General features: G+C 36.1%; 1 protein-coding gene across 1 annotated transcript in view; it reads left to right on the top strand.

Moving 5' to 3' along the window:
* LOC129044583 (contactin-associated protein-like 3) overlaps nucleotides 1–16,740 on the top strand; it is a 141,982-nt gene that overhangs the window by 81,038 nt on the left and 44,204 nt on the right. Inside the window, 1 exon segment of the mRNA XM_054502590.2 lies at nucleotides 11,391–11,547. Within this exon segment, the coding sequence (XP_054358565.1) occupies nucleotides 11,391–11,547 (157 nt within the window).

Raw genomic sequence — 16,740 nt, 5'->3', positions numbered from 1 at the left:
CTTTACCTAACCCTAAATTCCAATTCCAAAGATTTTTGAATTTTTTTCCTAAAAGTTTTATAGTTTTACCTTTTACTTTTAATTTCATGCCCTATTTTGGGACACATTTTATATAAGATGTGAGAGTTGATTCTCTCTCACTTTCTCTGACTATGAATGTTCAGTTGCTCCAGAACCATTTGTTGAAAAGGCTATCCTTCCTGCATTGAATTGCATTTTAAATAGTGTTAAAAATTGGTTGAACTTACTTGTGTGGTGGGTCTGTTTCTGCATTCTTTATCTGTTTCATTAATTTGTATGCCTCCACCAATATCACACTGTCTTGAACATGTAGCTGTATAGCAGGGTTGAGTTATTCCTTCTGCTTTATTCTTCTTTTTCAAGATCGTTTAAGTAAGTCTGTAGCTTGCCTCATTCTGTATAAATTTTGTAATAAATTTGTTTATGTCTACAAACATCTTGCTAGAATTTTTATGGGAATGACATTAAACATAATAGCTCAATAAAGAGAAAATTGGTGTTTTACTGTTTTGAGTCTTCCAATCCATGAACATGAGATATCTTTCCATTTATTTGGATCTTTGATTTCTTGCCTCAGCATTTTGTAATTTTTAGCATCCAGAGATTATATGTTTTATAAGTATGCTTAGGCATTTAGTTAGTTTCTTCATTGATGTAAGTGCTGTTGTGCTTTAAATTTTTGTTTACATATGTTCCTTGTTAGAATATGAGATATGATTGTTTCATACTAATCTTATAAGCTCTTTTTTGAACTTAATTTTTTTTTAGATTCCTTGGGATTTTCTATATGGAAAATCATGCCATCTGCAAGTAGAGTCAGCTTTATTTCTTCCTCGTCAATCTGTAGGGAGTTAATTTATTTTTCTTGCTTTATTGCAGTAGCTAGACTTTCAATACTGGGTTGAACTAGAGTGGTGCGGGCAGACATCCTTGCCTTGTTTCCTGTCTTAGGGGAAAAGCATTCATTCTTGTTTCCTATGTTATGTTGAGGTAGTTCCCTTTTATTCCTGGTTGGCTGACAGTTTTTATTTTGAAAGGACATTGGATTTTTGTCAAATGTCTTTTCTGTGTCAATTGGTATTAAAATATTATATTTCTTCTTTTGTCTGTTGATATGTTGAATCAGCTTTGCATAACTAGAGCAACTCCCATTTGGCCATAATGTATAATTTAAAAAATACATTTCTAATGTGTTTGGTTTATTAATATTTTATTGAATATTTTTGCATTCAAATTCATAAGAGATATTGGTATGTAGTTTTCTTTTTTCATATTGTCTTTATCTGGTTTCAGTATCAGGACAATACTGCCTACATAAAATGAATTTGGTAGCATTCTCTAGTCTCCTGTTTTCTGGAAGACATTATGTAAAATTGACTTTAATTTTTCTTTAAACATCTGGTAGAATTCTCCAGTAAGGCCCGGCAGGGTGGCTTACGCCTGTGATCCCAGCACTTTGGGAGGCTGAGGCAGATGGATCACTTGAGGTCAGGAGTTCGAGACCTGCCTGGTCAACATGGTGAAACCCCGTCTCCACTAAAAATGCAAAAATTAGTTGGGCATGGTGGCGCACGCCTATAATCCCAGCTACTCAGGAGGCTGAGGCAGGAGAATCGCTTGAACTTGGGAGGCAGAGGTTGCAGTGAGCCAAGATCACACCACTGCACTCCAGCCTGGGCAACAGAACGAGATTTCATCTCAAAAAACTAAAACAAAAACAAAACAAAACAAAAAAGAATTCTCCAGTAAAACCATCTGGGCCAAGATATTTTTTTTTTCAGTAATTTTAAATTATGAATTCAATTTTCATAATAGTTACAATTACTTAAATTACCTATTTCATGTTAGGTGAATTGTGGTAGTTTGTACTTTTTGAGAAATTTGTCCATTAATCTGAATTGTCAAGTTGATTTGTGTAGAATTATTTATAGTATTTTCTTATTATTCGTTTGATGTCTCCAGCATCTGTTGTGATATCCACTTAAATTTCTCATATTTGTAGTTTGTCTCATCTTTTTTTGTCTCTGTCAGTCTTGATAGAAGTTTTTCAATCTTACTGTTTTTTAGAACTAGATTTTCGTTTCATGATTTTCTCTATTATTTTTGTTTCAAATTTTATTGAAATCTGCTCTTCTCTTTGTTATCTCCTTCCTTCAGCTTGTATGAGTTAATTTTTTTTTCTAGTTTCTAGAGGTAAGAACTTACATTATTGGCTTTAGGGCTTTCTTCTTTCCTAATGTAGGCATTTAGTGCTGCGTTTTCCCTATCAACACAGTTTTACCTACATTTCACATATTTTGATATGTTGCATTCTCATTTTCATTTAGTTTTTCATGTAGTTTCATTTTCATTTAAGTATTTTAATAAATTTCTTTGAAGCATATTCTTTGACCTATAGCTTATTTAGAAGTGTATTTTTAAAAATTTCTAAGTGTTTAGAGATTTTCTTTTTGTCTTTCTGGTATTGATTTCCAGTTTGATTCCATTATGCATAGAGAATATACTTTGTGTGATTTTAGTTCTTTTAAATATGTTGAGGTTTGTTTTGCTCCCCGGGATATGGTCTGTCTTGTAAATGTTTCATGGGCATTTGAAAAAAAAATGTATATTCTGCTATTCTTAAGTGGAGTATTCTGTATGTATTTCAATGAGATCCTGTTGGTTGAATATGTTGTTCAGATCTTCTATATCCTTGCTGACTTCTTGTCCAGTAGTTCTATCAGTTGCTAAGAGAGACATTTTGAAATCTGTACTATAATTGTGGATCTGTTTATTTTTCCATTCTGCTCCATCAGTTTTCTTATATTAATAGGCTTTATATTTTTTAGCAATTTTAAGTTTACGTAAAAATTGAGCAGAATGTACTGAAAGCATATGATTTTTATTCTTTAGCTTGTTGATCTGATGGATTATATTAATTAACTTTCAAAGGTTAAAGGCATATCTAGAGTAAATCCCACTTGGTTGTGGTGTTTATTTTTAAACATTGTTGGGTTCAATTTGCTAATATTTTTTAAGGATTGCTTCATCCCTGTTCAAGAGAGATATTTGTTTGCAGTTTACTTTTTTGTAAGGTTTTGCTGGTTTGGGTATTAGGGTAATGCTGGCCCATGGAATGAGTTAAGAAATAGTCACTTTGCTTCTATTTTCTGCAACAGATTGTGGAAAATTGGTATCATTTATTTCTCCAATGTTGATAGAATTCACCAGTGAATCATCTGGGCTTGGTACCTTCTGTTTGGGAAGGTTATTAATTACTGGCTTAGTTAAAAAAATTTGTTTCTTTTGAGACTTTCTCTTTCACCATGTTTTATTATTTAGAAATGTGTTTTTAAACTTTTTGGTATTTGAGGATATTTCAGTTCTCTTTCTGGTATTATTAGTTTAATTCCATTCTGATTCAAGAACATGCCTTTTGTGATTTCTGTTCTTTGAAATTTGGTAAAGTGTTCTGTGGCCTAGAATGTGGTTTAACTTAATGAATTGTGCATTTGTATTTGAGAAGAATGTGTATTCTGCAGTGTCTAGATAAAATATTCTATAACGCTAATTGAATTCTATTCAGTTAGATCCAGTTGATTGATGGTGCTGTTCAGTTCAAATCTATCCTTAATGATTTTCTTCCTGCTGAGTCTGTCACTTACTCATAGAGGGGTGTTGAATTCTCCAGTGGTAGTAATGGATGTGTCTCTCTGTCCTTGCAGTTCTATCAGTTTCCCCCTAATATATTTTGACTCTTCTGTTGCTAGGTATATACACATTAAGCATTATTATATCTTCCTGTTATATTGACCCCTTTATTATTGTGTAATGCCCTTTTTCATCTCTGATAATTTTCCTTGCTCTGCAGTTGGCTTTGTCTAAAATTAATTTAGATACTCCGGCTTTCTTTTTGGTTGGTGTTAGCATGGTATATCTTTCTCTAGCTCTTCAAATCTACCTGCTATTTTATATTTAAAGAGGATTTCAGTAGACAACATGTAGGTGGATCATGGGTTTTGTTGTTGTTCACTCTGACAGTCTCAGTCTTTTATTTTATTATTATCATACTTTAACTTCTACGGTACATGTGCACAATGTGCAGGTTTGTTACATATGTATCCATGTGCCATGTTGGTGTGCTGCACCCATTAACTCATCACTTACATTAGGTATATCTCCTAATGCTATTCCTCCCCTCTCCCCCCACCCCATGACAGGCCCCGGTGTGTGATGTTCCCCTTCCTGTGTCCAAGTGTTCTCATTGTTCCATTCCCACCTATGAGTGAGAACATGTGGTGTTTGGTTTTTTGTCCTTGAGATAGTTTGCTCAGAATGATGGTTTTCAGCTTCATCCATGGCCCTACAAAGGACATGAACTCATCCTTTTTCATGGCTGCATAGTATTCCATGGTGTATATGCCACATTTTCTTAATCCAGTCTGTCATTGATGGACATTTGGGTTGGTTCCAAGTCTTTACTATTGTGAATACTGCCTCAATAAACATACATGTGCATGTGTCTTTATAGCAGCATGATTTATAATCCTTTGGGTATATACCCCGTAATGGGATGGCTGGGTCAAATGGTATTTCTAGTTCTAGATCCATGAGGAATCGCAACACTGTCTTCCACAATGGTTGAACTAGTTTACAGTCCCACCAACAGTGTAAAAGTGTTCCTATTTCTCCACATCCTCTCCAGCACCTGTTGTTTCCTGACTTTTTAATGATCACCATTCTAACTGGTGTGAGATGGTATCTCATTGTAGTTTTGATTTGCATTTCTCTGATGGCCAGTGATGATGAGCATTTTTTCATGTGTCTGTTGGCTGCATCAGTGTCGTCTTTTGAGAAGTGGCTGTTCATATACTTCACCCACTTTTTGATGAGGTTGATTTTTTTCTTGTAAATTTGTTTGAGTTCATTGTAGATTCTGGATATTAGCCCTTTGTCAGATGGGTAGATTGCAAAAATTTTCTCCCATTCTATAGGTTGCCTGTTCACTCTGATGGTAGTTTCTTTTGCTGTGCAGAAGCTCTTTAGTTTAATTAGATCCGATTTGTCACTTTTGGCTTTTGTTGCCATTGCTTTCTGAATTGGTATATTTAGACTGTTTATGTTTAAAGTGATTATTGATACTTGGATTAATATTTGCCATATTGTAACTCTTTTTTATTTGTTTCCCATGTTTCTTCTTTTTTTCCTGAATTCCTTTCTCATTTTTTGTTTTAATTGAGCATTTTATATGATTCCATATCCTCACTTCTATAATATTAATTACATTTCTTTGTAATTGTTTTAGTGGTAACCTTTGAGTATGAAATATACATTATAACAATCTACTTTCAAATAACACTATTCCACTTCATTAATGGTGCTGGTACTTTATAACACAGCATTTCCAATCCTTCTGTCTTATTTTGTATTACATTATTATCATTCATTTTACTTATTCATAGCCATAATCACCCAATACATTGTTAGTATTATTTAGAACTGTTAGCTATTACATCAATTAAGAAGAAGACACTAGATTTTATTTTAAATTTTTTCTTCTCTAATGCTCCTACCTTTCTTTATGTATTTCTATGTTTTTGACCTATATTGTTTTTCTTTTCTCTGAGGAACTTCTATTAACATGGCTTGCAAGGTAGGTCTACTGGAGAAAGATTTCCTCAATTCTGTTTATCTAAGTCTTTATTTCTACTTTACTATTTAGGATAATTTTACTGGATATAGAATTCTATATTAGTGTGTGTTTTCTCTCAACAGTTTAAATATTTCACTTCACTTTCTTCTTGCTTGCATGGTTTCTTAAGAGATATCTGGCATAATTCTCATTCTTGCTCCTGTGTAGGTAAGGTGTTTTATTTTACTCTGGTTTATTTCGAGATTTTATTTTTAAAAGATTTTATTTTAATTTTAAGAAAGTCTTCGATTTTTTGCATTTTGAATATGAGATGCCTAGGTGTGGATTTTTTTGTATTTAACCTGCTTGGTGTTTGCTGAGATTCCTGAACCTATGGTTTCATGTCTGTCATTAATTTTGAAACATTCTCAACTGTCATTATTTTAAATATTTCTTCTGGTTCTCAGTCTCTTCCTTCTACTTCTGGTATTCCCATTATGGGTTACATAGGTTACACTGTTTGAAATTGTCCAACAGGGCCGGGCACGGTGGCTTACGCCTGTAATCCCAGCACTTTGGGAGGCCGAGGAGGGCGGATCACGAGGTCAGGAGATCCAGACCATCCTGGCTAACACGGGGAAACCCCGTCTCTACTAAAAATACAAAAAATTAGCCGGGTGTGGTGGCGGGCGCCTGTAGTCCCAGCTGCTCAGGAGGCTGAGGCAGGAGAATGGCATGAACCCAGGAGGTGGAGCTTGCAGTGAGCCGAGATTGCGCCACTGCACTCCAGCCTGGGCGTCAGAGAGAGACTCCATCTCAAATTATTGTCCAACTGTTTGGATATTATGTTTCATTTTTCATTCTTTTTCTCTTTGTGTTTAATGGAAAATTTTCATTGGCATATCTTCAAACTCACTGATTCTTTCCTCACCACTTCCCAGTCTTCCCAGACTTTGATGAGCCCATCAAAGACACTCTACAATTTTTACTTTTAATCTCTGTATTTCCTTCTGATTCTTTGAGATTTCATATCTTTGTTTATAGTACCTATCTCTTCTTGCATGTTGCCCACTTTTTCAAAATAGAGCCCTTAGCATATTGATTATTATTTCAAATTCCTTATGTGATATTTCCAAATCTGTCATATCTGCATGTTTGCTTGATTTGTCTCATCAGACTGTATTGTTTGGCTTTAGCATACCTTGCAATTTTCTGTTGAAAGCCAGACATGTTGTATTGGTAAAGGAACTGAGGTAAGGAAGCCTTTAATGTAAGGTTTTATGTTTATCTGGTTAGTAGTTAGGCTGAATTTGCTCTTTGCATAACTGTGGTGTCAGAGGCCACAGTTTCCTCTAAGGTTCTTTTATTTTTCTTTCTTCCGTTTTGAGTTTCCCCAGAGACTCTGTCTTAAATAGGGTCTAAAATTGACGGCTCTTTCATTTTTAATCTCCTGTTACTATACAGGTAACTTACTGATGTGATGGTAAGGTGCGGGGAGAGGAGAAGCATCCTATACCCTTTTTTTTGATGTTTTTATTTTATTTTAATTTTTTTGAAAGAGTCTCGCTCTGTAGCCCAGGCTGGAGTGCAGTGGCGCCATCTCGGCTCACTGCAAGCTCCGCCTCCCGGGTGCACGCCATTCTCCCGCCTCAGCCTCCTGAGTAGCTACAGGCACCCGCCACCACGCCCGGCTAATTTTTTTGTATTTTTAGTAGAGACGGGGTTTCACCATGTTTAGCCAGGATGGTCTGGATCTCCTGACCTCGTGATCCGCCCGCCTCAGCCTCCCAAAATGCTGGGATTACAGGCTTGAGCCACCTCGCCCGGCCCAATTTTTTATATTTTTAGTAGAGATGGGGTTTCACGGTGTTAGCCAGGATGGTCTCGATCTCCTGACCTCATGAGCTGCCCACCTCGGCCTCCCTAAGTGCTAGGATTACAGGCGTGAGCCACCGCGCCCGGCCAGAAGCATCCTGTAGTTTTAGGATTAGGTCAGTCCTTTAGAGAACCTGTCTTCCTGGACTGTGACCTTCAGAGTGCTTCTCAGCTTCCTTCCCCTTCCCTTGGGTAAGAAAAGAAGGGTAGAGGGGGCTGGTGCTGGGTATTTCCATTCCCCTAGGTGGTTTAGGCTCTAGTAAACTAGCTTTTTGGGGGGTTAGAATGTTGTTAAGGAGAACATAATGTTCTGCCCTTATTTCAAAAGTGTTTTCTCCTTCCCTCCCCCTGCTGGAGACATAAGAGCATTTTTCTCCTATCTTTATTCTGAGAACTTGATGGGGCTCTTCCTGGAGATAAAACTCTTGAAGGTGTGTTGACCCTCTAAGGCGTATCCCCCACTCTAGGAGTTTTTAATCTCTGTAGTTTGTCCTTGCTCAGTATCCACCAGTCAATTACATTGTAAGTGCTTTTACCAGACTCCACCATCTGCTTTGGCTCCATTAGCTGTGATGCTGTTTTCTCTTGTCTCTGCAGCTTTAGGAGTAATGTTTGCCCTATGACTTTAACTGTGTAAGAAGAACTGTTTATTTTTAGTTAGTTCAGCTTTTTTCTTGTTGTGAGAATGGGAGTGATGACTTCCAGACTCTTAACGTCGTATCAGATTGGAAACCAGAAGTCTCAATTTTTGCCTCATTTTTTTAAGGGTGTATTGTTTCTTGCATATGCATTTATGTCTTCCTGGTGATTTTTTTAAAAATCATTATGTCATGTCCCTGTTCTAGTATTTTTGTTCTGAAGTCTATTTTATGAGATAGCCATTCTGCTTTGTTTCAAATTTAATTTTGCAGAGTGTATTTTTTCCATCCTTTTACTTTTAACCTGCCTATGTTTATTTTGAAGTGAGTTTCTTATAAATTTCTAGTTGTGTTATTTTTTTTCAGTTGATTCTGCCAACGTCTTAACTTGTTATATTTTAACCATTTACATTTAAGGTAATTTTTATAATTTTCTTACTCGTTGCTTGGTATTATAGTGTACATATGTGACTTTCCACAGTCAACTTAAATATCTTCACTCATAATGAAATATGGAATCCTTATGTCTATTTGGGTCCTTTATCTTCCCCACTTCTAAATATCATTGTCTTGAGTATCATATGGTATTACGATTTTTGTGTCAATTATCATATGTCATTTCAAAAAATAATGATAAGGATAGTCTATTATATTTATCCATATTTCTTCTCTTTTCATTTTTTTCCTGATGTTCCAAGAATCCTTCGTTATAATTTCCTTTCTTTTTGAAAAACCTCCTTTAGCCATTCTTTAGGGAATGTCTGCTAGCGACAGATTATTTTAGTTTTCTTTTGTGTTAAAAAGGTTTTTTATTGTTGTTTTGGAGATGGAGTCTCGCTCTGTTGCCCAGGCTGGAGTGCAGTGGCACAATCTCGGCTCACTGCAAGCTCTGCCTCCCGGGTTCACGCCATTCTCCTGCCTCAGCCTCCTGAGTAGCTGGGACTACAGGCTCCCGCCACTACGCTCGTCTATTTTTTGTATTTTTAGTAGAGACGGGGTTTCACCGTGTTAGCCAGGATGGTCTCGATCTCCTAACCTCGTGATCCACCCACCTCGGCCTCCCAAAGTGCTGGGATTACAGGCATGAGCCACTGCGCCCGGCCTAAAAAGGTTTTATTTCCATTTTATTCTTGAAGGATAGTTTCTCTGGATATATAATTTATAGTTGACAATTCTTTCCTGTGAGCCCTGAAAAAAAAAAATGCCATTCCTTCTGGTTCTGTAATTTCAGATGAGTAGTCTACTGTCATTCAAATTAGGGTTCTTTTACAGGCAGGTAATGTGTTATTCTCTCAGGCTGCTTTCAAGATTTCTGTTTTGTTTTGTTTCCAAAAAGTTCAATTATGATAGATCTTGGTGTCGATATTTTTGGGTTTATCCTTTTTTGGACTTACTTAACTTCCTACATCTGTGGGTTTATATCTTTCACCACATGTGGGATGTTTACAGCCAGTATTTTTTCAGTACTCTTTCAGCACACTTTCTTCTCTCTTTTTGAGATTCTGATGATATTGTCTGATAGGACCCTATGGCTCAGTTCTTTTTATATTCAGTCTGTTTTCTCTTTTTTGGTCAGGTTAGATAAAGCCTATTGATGGGTCCTCAAATTCAGTGATTCTATCCTCTGTCTTTTCACTCTATTCTTGAGCCCATTCAGAGTTTTTTTTAAAAAATTATGTTATTGTATCTTCCAGTCCTGGGGTCCTAACCTTCCTCTTTCTACCTTTCGGAATTCTCTTCGGTTGTCTTCTGTATTATTTCCAGAATCTATCATTATACTTGGTGGAAATAGCAGGGATAGACAAGTCTACAAGATCTTTTATCAGTCTAGAAGTTCACCCACTTACATCTTTTTGTTACTGCTTCTAAAAAAATACATTTTTACTACTTTATGGGGAATATGGGAGATTTAGATATAAATTTACACTTGTACATTAGGATATAATGAGTGTTTTGCTCTTTAATCTGCGACAGTTTAATGGTGAAGTCGGTAACTTTTAAAGTGGCATTCCGAGAAGAGTATATTAATTTTTAAAAATGTCTTTTACGTTGTAGTGACAAGCTTTTAGCACATTTTTAAAGGATTCCTGGTACTAATTCCTCTTTAAATTTTCCCAGATTGCCTTTTTTTTTTTTTTTTTTTTTTGGCAGACGGGCAGGTGATGGATAGCAGTGGTGGTAATGAATGCAGAGATCTTATCTATGAATGAGTTATAATTGAGTTGTAATAAGCAGTAAGGTAGAAGCTAAGTTCCAGATCTCAATTCATATTCCAATGGTAACAACCTATTGAAATTTGAAAAACAGCACCAAATGATCAAGCATGTTTAAAAAAGTGGTTGAGTTAATCCAGTTTCATTTTCCTCATGCCCTAATCTGTGATGACTGCAACTTGTGGCCCCTAACCCCCTTCCTTTTTTAAGATAGGTGGCCTGACACCTGCTTTTTAAATTATCCTAACTTTACTGTGATGTGCAGTCAGTCCACCACCCCAGTCTTCACTCCCAACCCCTGGCAGCATCCCTTGTCCTAATATGCAGTTCTGTAGATCTGAGTTAGTGTCTGGCTCTGTCATTTAATCATTGTCAGTGCTGAGAAGGAGGCGCACTCGTCAGAGCTGTAGTTGACCCAGGGCACTTTGTTTCTTCGCATGAGAAATCTCTAACCTCAGAGATGAGAAAAGCCTATCAATGTCATTCCTTAACCTCCAAATAAAGAGTCAGGACATCCAATGCAATAAAAACAAATACCTCCAAAAAGTAATAAGTACCGACAGAGAGTACTATATCTTTCCAGATGTGTAATATACAGGTAGTTAGCAAAAAGATGGGATGAGATAAATCAGTGTCTTTGTATAATAGTAAACTTTCTCAATGAACATTTCATAATTTCAAATAGATTTTATCTTTAGTGTGCAAATTACTCTGGTATTTATTTTAATGGTGAATTTTTTGAATGTTATTTCTATAGAAAGTATGTATCACATGCAACTGACTGATTTCTAATAGAAGAAAAATAGATGGGAATCATTTAAGCCTAGATATTGAAATATTGGGGGAAACACATTGGTTAGCATGCTTAAAGAAACGTTTCAGAGGTAAAACACAAGTGTTTAAGTATAGTCTCATTTTCTCTCTCTCTGCCTCTCACACATACACTTTACACCTGGGAGTAAAGGGAGCTATATGGGGAGGGTGGTAGTGAGGGACAAAGTATATGTCATCTTTCTCATACTTGTCTTTCAGATGGAACCCCACTGAGCTGGTGGGTTGGAAGAACCAATGAAACACACACTTACTGGGGAGGTTCTCTGCCTGATGCTCAAAAGTGTACTTGTGGATTAGAGGGGAACTGCATTGATTCTCAGTATTACTGCAACTGTGATGCTGGCCGGAATGAATGGTGATTTCCACATGATTTCCCTGCACAAAAATGTGGTTTTTATTCTTTAATTATGCATAGTTAATTAAATGTCAGAGAAGCTGGTACAATAAGGTAACTAGATTAAAGTATGTTCAAGCAAGCTGAAATACAAGTTTTGATGAAATATGATCAGTTAATCTAAGGATTAAATTTTATGACCAAAGATTTACTAGTTCATTGTGAATACTATATAATGTGTTTTTTATTTTTCCTAAAATAGAAACAGCTGGTAAGTTTTCCACTCACTGGAAATCAAATATCATTCTCTGGGAAGTTTAGTTAATTAATTAACGTAGTATTCATGTGGCAATTCAAAAAGCAAATTCCTCCAAATCTTTGTCTTAAATTGATTTGGGATATAATGCTGCATATTCTATCTTTCTTTTAGAAATTAACAATATTAACATAAGAAACTCTGAGAGGTCCTGCATAAAAGGACTGTGTTTATTTTGTAGAAGGAACAATTTCCCACACTCATTGAAATCTTTAGTGCAATAGCAAAGCTTCAAGCACCAACTGTTCTGCAGACCACACTTTGAAACAACTAACATAGAATTTCCAGAATTTGAAAATTATTTTGTAAGCTTTCCTTTGAGCAGAAACAATTTTCTCATGTAGATTGCAATGCCTCTTTTTCAGAAGTTCTTTTTGAGGTTATTCTGGAAATGCATATTGGTTTTCTTTTTTTTTATTTGTAATATGTAAATGTTTTCAACCTTTGGGTTCATATCAGCAACTTAAAAAGCATTGTCATAAAACAACTAGATCATGTAGAGTACGTGCTTTAAAAAAAAAACTTAGGCCAGGCACTGTGGCTCACGCCTGTAATCACAGCACTTTGGGAGGCCAAGGCAGGTGGATCACCTGAGGTCAGAAGGTTGAGACCAGCCTGGCCAGTGTGGCAAAACCCTGTCTCCACTGAAAATAGAAAAATTAGCCGGGTGTGGCAGTGTGTGCCTGTAGTCCCAGCCGCTCAGGAGGGTGAGGCAGGAGAATTGCTTAACCCAGGAGGTAGAGGTTGCAGTGAGCCGAGATCGTGCCACTGCACTCCAGCCTGGGCGACAGAGCAAGACTCCACCTAAAAAAAAATAATAATAATAATAAATAAATAAAAAACGTTAGTGGTCAATCCAGGTGTCAGTATAATTGATTTGGACGTAAAATAGCTAATCTAAGCAGTAATTTGATTCCTAAAAATTGAGTTGTTTGGCCTGCATGGTAGTCCACTTATTTATTTGGCATAAAAAGTCTACTTTGCATCACTTTAAAAAATATTGTGAAGTTGGGAAAACTCACTTGAATCTACTGGAGCTTTCTATAGAATACATACTATACATTTACATGGATATTATTTTTAATCTTCCTCAAGTTCAAAATTACAAAATGATCATACAGATTTATGAGACACTCTTTTTGAATATTTTGATGTGCAATCTTAATACAACTTTCTCTGACTTAAAAATGAATGCAGTTTTAGTGCAGTGAGTAACAGGAACAGATCTGATCCATAGTTTCAAATCTGGCCACCAGTAAGTTTCAGGTCTGAAGTAATTTCCCATCAGTTAAAATGGTTTTGTACAATATTTTGTATGATGTACATTTTAAAGCGTCTGCTATGATAATATGATGATGTGTGTTAGCTTTGGGCTCTAATGAGACAAACAGCGACCTTCCAATCTTTTAACGGACATCTTTAACAATCCTAGAGGTTTTCATTTCCTCCATTCCACAAGGGGCTCCTGGCTGTGAGGGCTCCAGCCCTCCAGCTCCTGGCTCTTCAGAAGACCTCCAGCTTATTGGTCTGTCCCCACCCCCATTGTCTACAGGTCAGAGAGGAGAGCATTGGCAGGTTATTGCAAGAAAGCCAGAATGGCATACATGCTAGTGGCTTTATAACTTAGTTCGAAGAATGTTAACCGTTTTGTTCTGTTTTTGTTTTGAGACAGTCTCTCTCTGTCGCCCAGGCTGGAGTGCAGTGGTGCGATCTCGGCTCACTGCAACCTGCGCCTCCCGGATTCAAACGATTCTCCTGCCTCAGCCTCCCGAGTAGCTGGGATTACAGCCGAGTGCCACGCCCGGCTAATTTTTGTATTTTTATTAGAGACGGGGTTTCACTATTGGCCAGGCTGGTCAACTGTTTTTTTGTTACAGAGCCTTCTGTTAGTATTAAGTGCATACTTTATTGTAGACTTCACATATGCTCAGGGCAGTACCCAGAGGAACGTATCACTTGGAACCACCTGTATTGCGTGACCCTCCCATGAACGGAGTTTGAGGAGGGGAATGGGAGGAACTGAGGTGGGTGCAGGTCCTCTGACACCCTTAGCCATGTCACTTCAGCACCGTCAAGGGCTGCACTGGTGTGACAGAAGCCCTGGGCTTTCATTTGGAAAAAAATTTAGGAGAGAAGCCGGTTTTAAAAATTAACTCCCCTCCTACATTCAGAAGGGAGCATTGTGGAGTCATTTGCTTTTTAACCTTATTTTATTTACTTTGCAGCTTCCAGTAGACAGGTCTATCCAACAGTAAGACCATAAGCATTCTGAAATCCTATCCCAGCTCTTGTAGACTATGTTTTGTAAATGTGGGAGTGTGTATGGGGGTGGGGGGGTGGGAAATTACAATTTCTATTTTAGTTTTTCAAATAAAATTGATTTTCCAGTTTATAAAAATGGAATTTACCAGTCTCATGAAATGAAAAGATTTATAATTGTAATAATTTAGATTAAGGTGTAGACATAAGAACATAAATCTTAGTCTTTATTACTTATTTTCTATTACTGAGGTGCCTAGTAAGGTTTTCCTGGTGGAAAGTTTATAATACAAATAGTATTTGGGAATGAAAGTAAAGTGAAAGCTATTTTAAGTCTCTTCAGGCATATGTCCGTTAATGGGGCAAGTAGTATTGTTAATATAAACCATCGCCATTTTTCCATAAGTTGTCCCTGTAATCAGCAACTCGTCTAAAGCATATTACTTAAAAAAAAGTTTATGATCAGACAGTTCCTCAGGCACAGTAAGAATATTCTATCAAGTAACTATAACATGCCAAAGATTTATTATAAAAACAAATATATTTAAAAGGCACTATAATGATTTAAAATATTGAACTATGCTGCAAGTCAATATATGTGTATAAATGTATAGTGGACTATGTTCAAATAGACCAATATATTCTCTAAAATATACATATACATATAATTCAACTGTCTGCAAAAATCCACAAGTTGTTTTGCTAATATAATGATGACACATGTAACTGTAATATTGTTTTACTTAAGAATTTAAATAGGACTTTTGTGTGATTATCTTAGAGTCTTTAAAAGTAACCACAAATAAAAAGCATAAAATAAGATGGTTTAAATGCATACAAGTGTACAAATAATCATAATAAATATGAGTAAACTCTGTTCATTTTAAAAACCAGACATTAGATTTTATCATATTGGATTTTTAAAGAAGCTATAGCTTGTTTACAAAAGATAAAATATAAGCACTCGGTGAAGTTGAAACTAAAAGAATAGAAAATATTTACCAAGTAAATACAAATCAAAAGAAAGCAGATATAGCTGTATTATATCAGACAAAGATGAAAAGCATTGTTAGGGATAAACTTGAACTCTATCTAATGCTGAGATAAACTCACTAGAAAGATCTCACTACACTTGTGTGTATCATCAGATTGTTTAAAATATATAAAGAAGTGGCAGGGCGCCGTGGTTGAAGCCTGTAATCCCAGCACTTTGGGAGGCTGAGGCGGGCAGATCACGAGGTCAGAAGATCGAGACCATCCTGGCTAACACAGGTGAAACCCAGTCTCTACTAAAAATACAAAAAATATTAGCCAGGCATGGTGGTGGGTGCCTGTAGTCCAAGCTACTCGGGAGGCTGAGGCAGGAGAATGGCGTGAACCCGGAAGGCGGAGCGTACAGTGAGCCGAGATCACACCACTGCACTCCAGCCTGGGCGACAGACCACGACTCTGTCTCAAAAAAAAAAAAAAAGTGTGTGTATATATATATCTGTATGTGTGTGTGTGTATATATATGTGTATATATGTGTGTATATATGTGTGTGTATATATATGTGTGTGTATATATGTGTGTGTATATGTGTGTGTATGTATGTGTGTGTGTGTGTGTGTGTGTGTGTGTGTATATATAAGTAACAAATATGCAAAGGCAAATTGACACCCAAAACAGTAGAATAATTAACATAACATTTTTGGGAATGAGTAAGTGAAGCAGGTAAGAATATTTTAATATTATAATTAACAAACTTGATATAGCAGCCATATATCGTTTAGTAAGGACAAATTTTTTTTTATAGAATGTATTATACATTATTGTTGAATAAGTATAAAAAATTTTGTAAATGGGTGGAATCTTAACAAATTTTACGGAACTGTCATGATGGAAACTATATTCTTAACTGAAATCAATAATGAATATATAATTTTTAAAACCTCATGCATGTGTCAGTTAAAGACACAAGAGGAAATAAAATAGATGTAAGTGATAAAAAGTTTGGAAAAGAAACAACCCTGGCAGATATTGTAGATAATATGATTGCCTACATAGAAAGTCCAAAATAATATAAAGAAATATCAGGAAAAATGAGAGTTCAGTAAGTTTGCTGAATTTATGGTCAGTCAATATTGAGGAATTACTTGAATTTCTATAAAATCATAAAATAATTACCGTTACACACCTAGAAAAATTTTATTTGCAATATTAACAAAAATGTAAATTTCTGTGGAATAACTGCAGTACTTTTATGGAAAAAATTACAAAACTTATTCAAGAGAATTAAGGACAGCCAAATAAATGGATTGACTCACTACTGTCGTGGATAGTATGACTCAGTATCTTAAAGCAGTAGTTCTCAGTCGGGGGTGACTTCGACTCTTGGGACATTTGGCATTGTCTGAAGACATTTTTGTCATTACACAGAGAGGAAGGTTGTTTATATTAGTGTCTATTAATTAGAAATCAGGGTGCTGCTAAGCATCCTACAGTGCACAGGACAGCCCCCACCATAACAAAAAAAATTAGCCCAAAATATCAGTAATGCTGCTGTTGAGATACCCTCTTTTAAAGTTGATATTCTCCTCAAATTAGTCTGTAATTTTAACAAAATCCCCAAAAAGGCCAAGTGTTTTTACTTGTGTGG

Source organism: Pongo pygmaeus, chromosome 13 (genome assembly GCF_028885625.2).
Source record: "Pongo pygmaeus isolate AG05252 chromosome 13, NHGRI_mPonPyg2-v2.0_pri, whole genome shotgun sequence".
In the NCBI taxonomy this organism is placed as follows: domain Eukaryota; kingdom Metazoa; phylum Chordata; class Mammalia; order Primates; family Hominidae; genus Pongo; species Pongo pygmaeus.
Note: the sequence above shows the minus strand (reverse complement) of the source record. Positions and strands in the feature narration are given on the sequence as shown.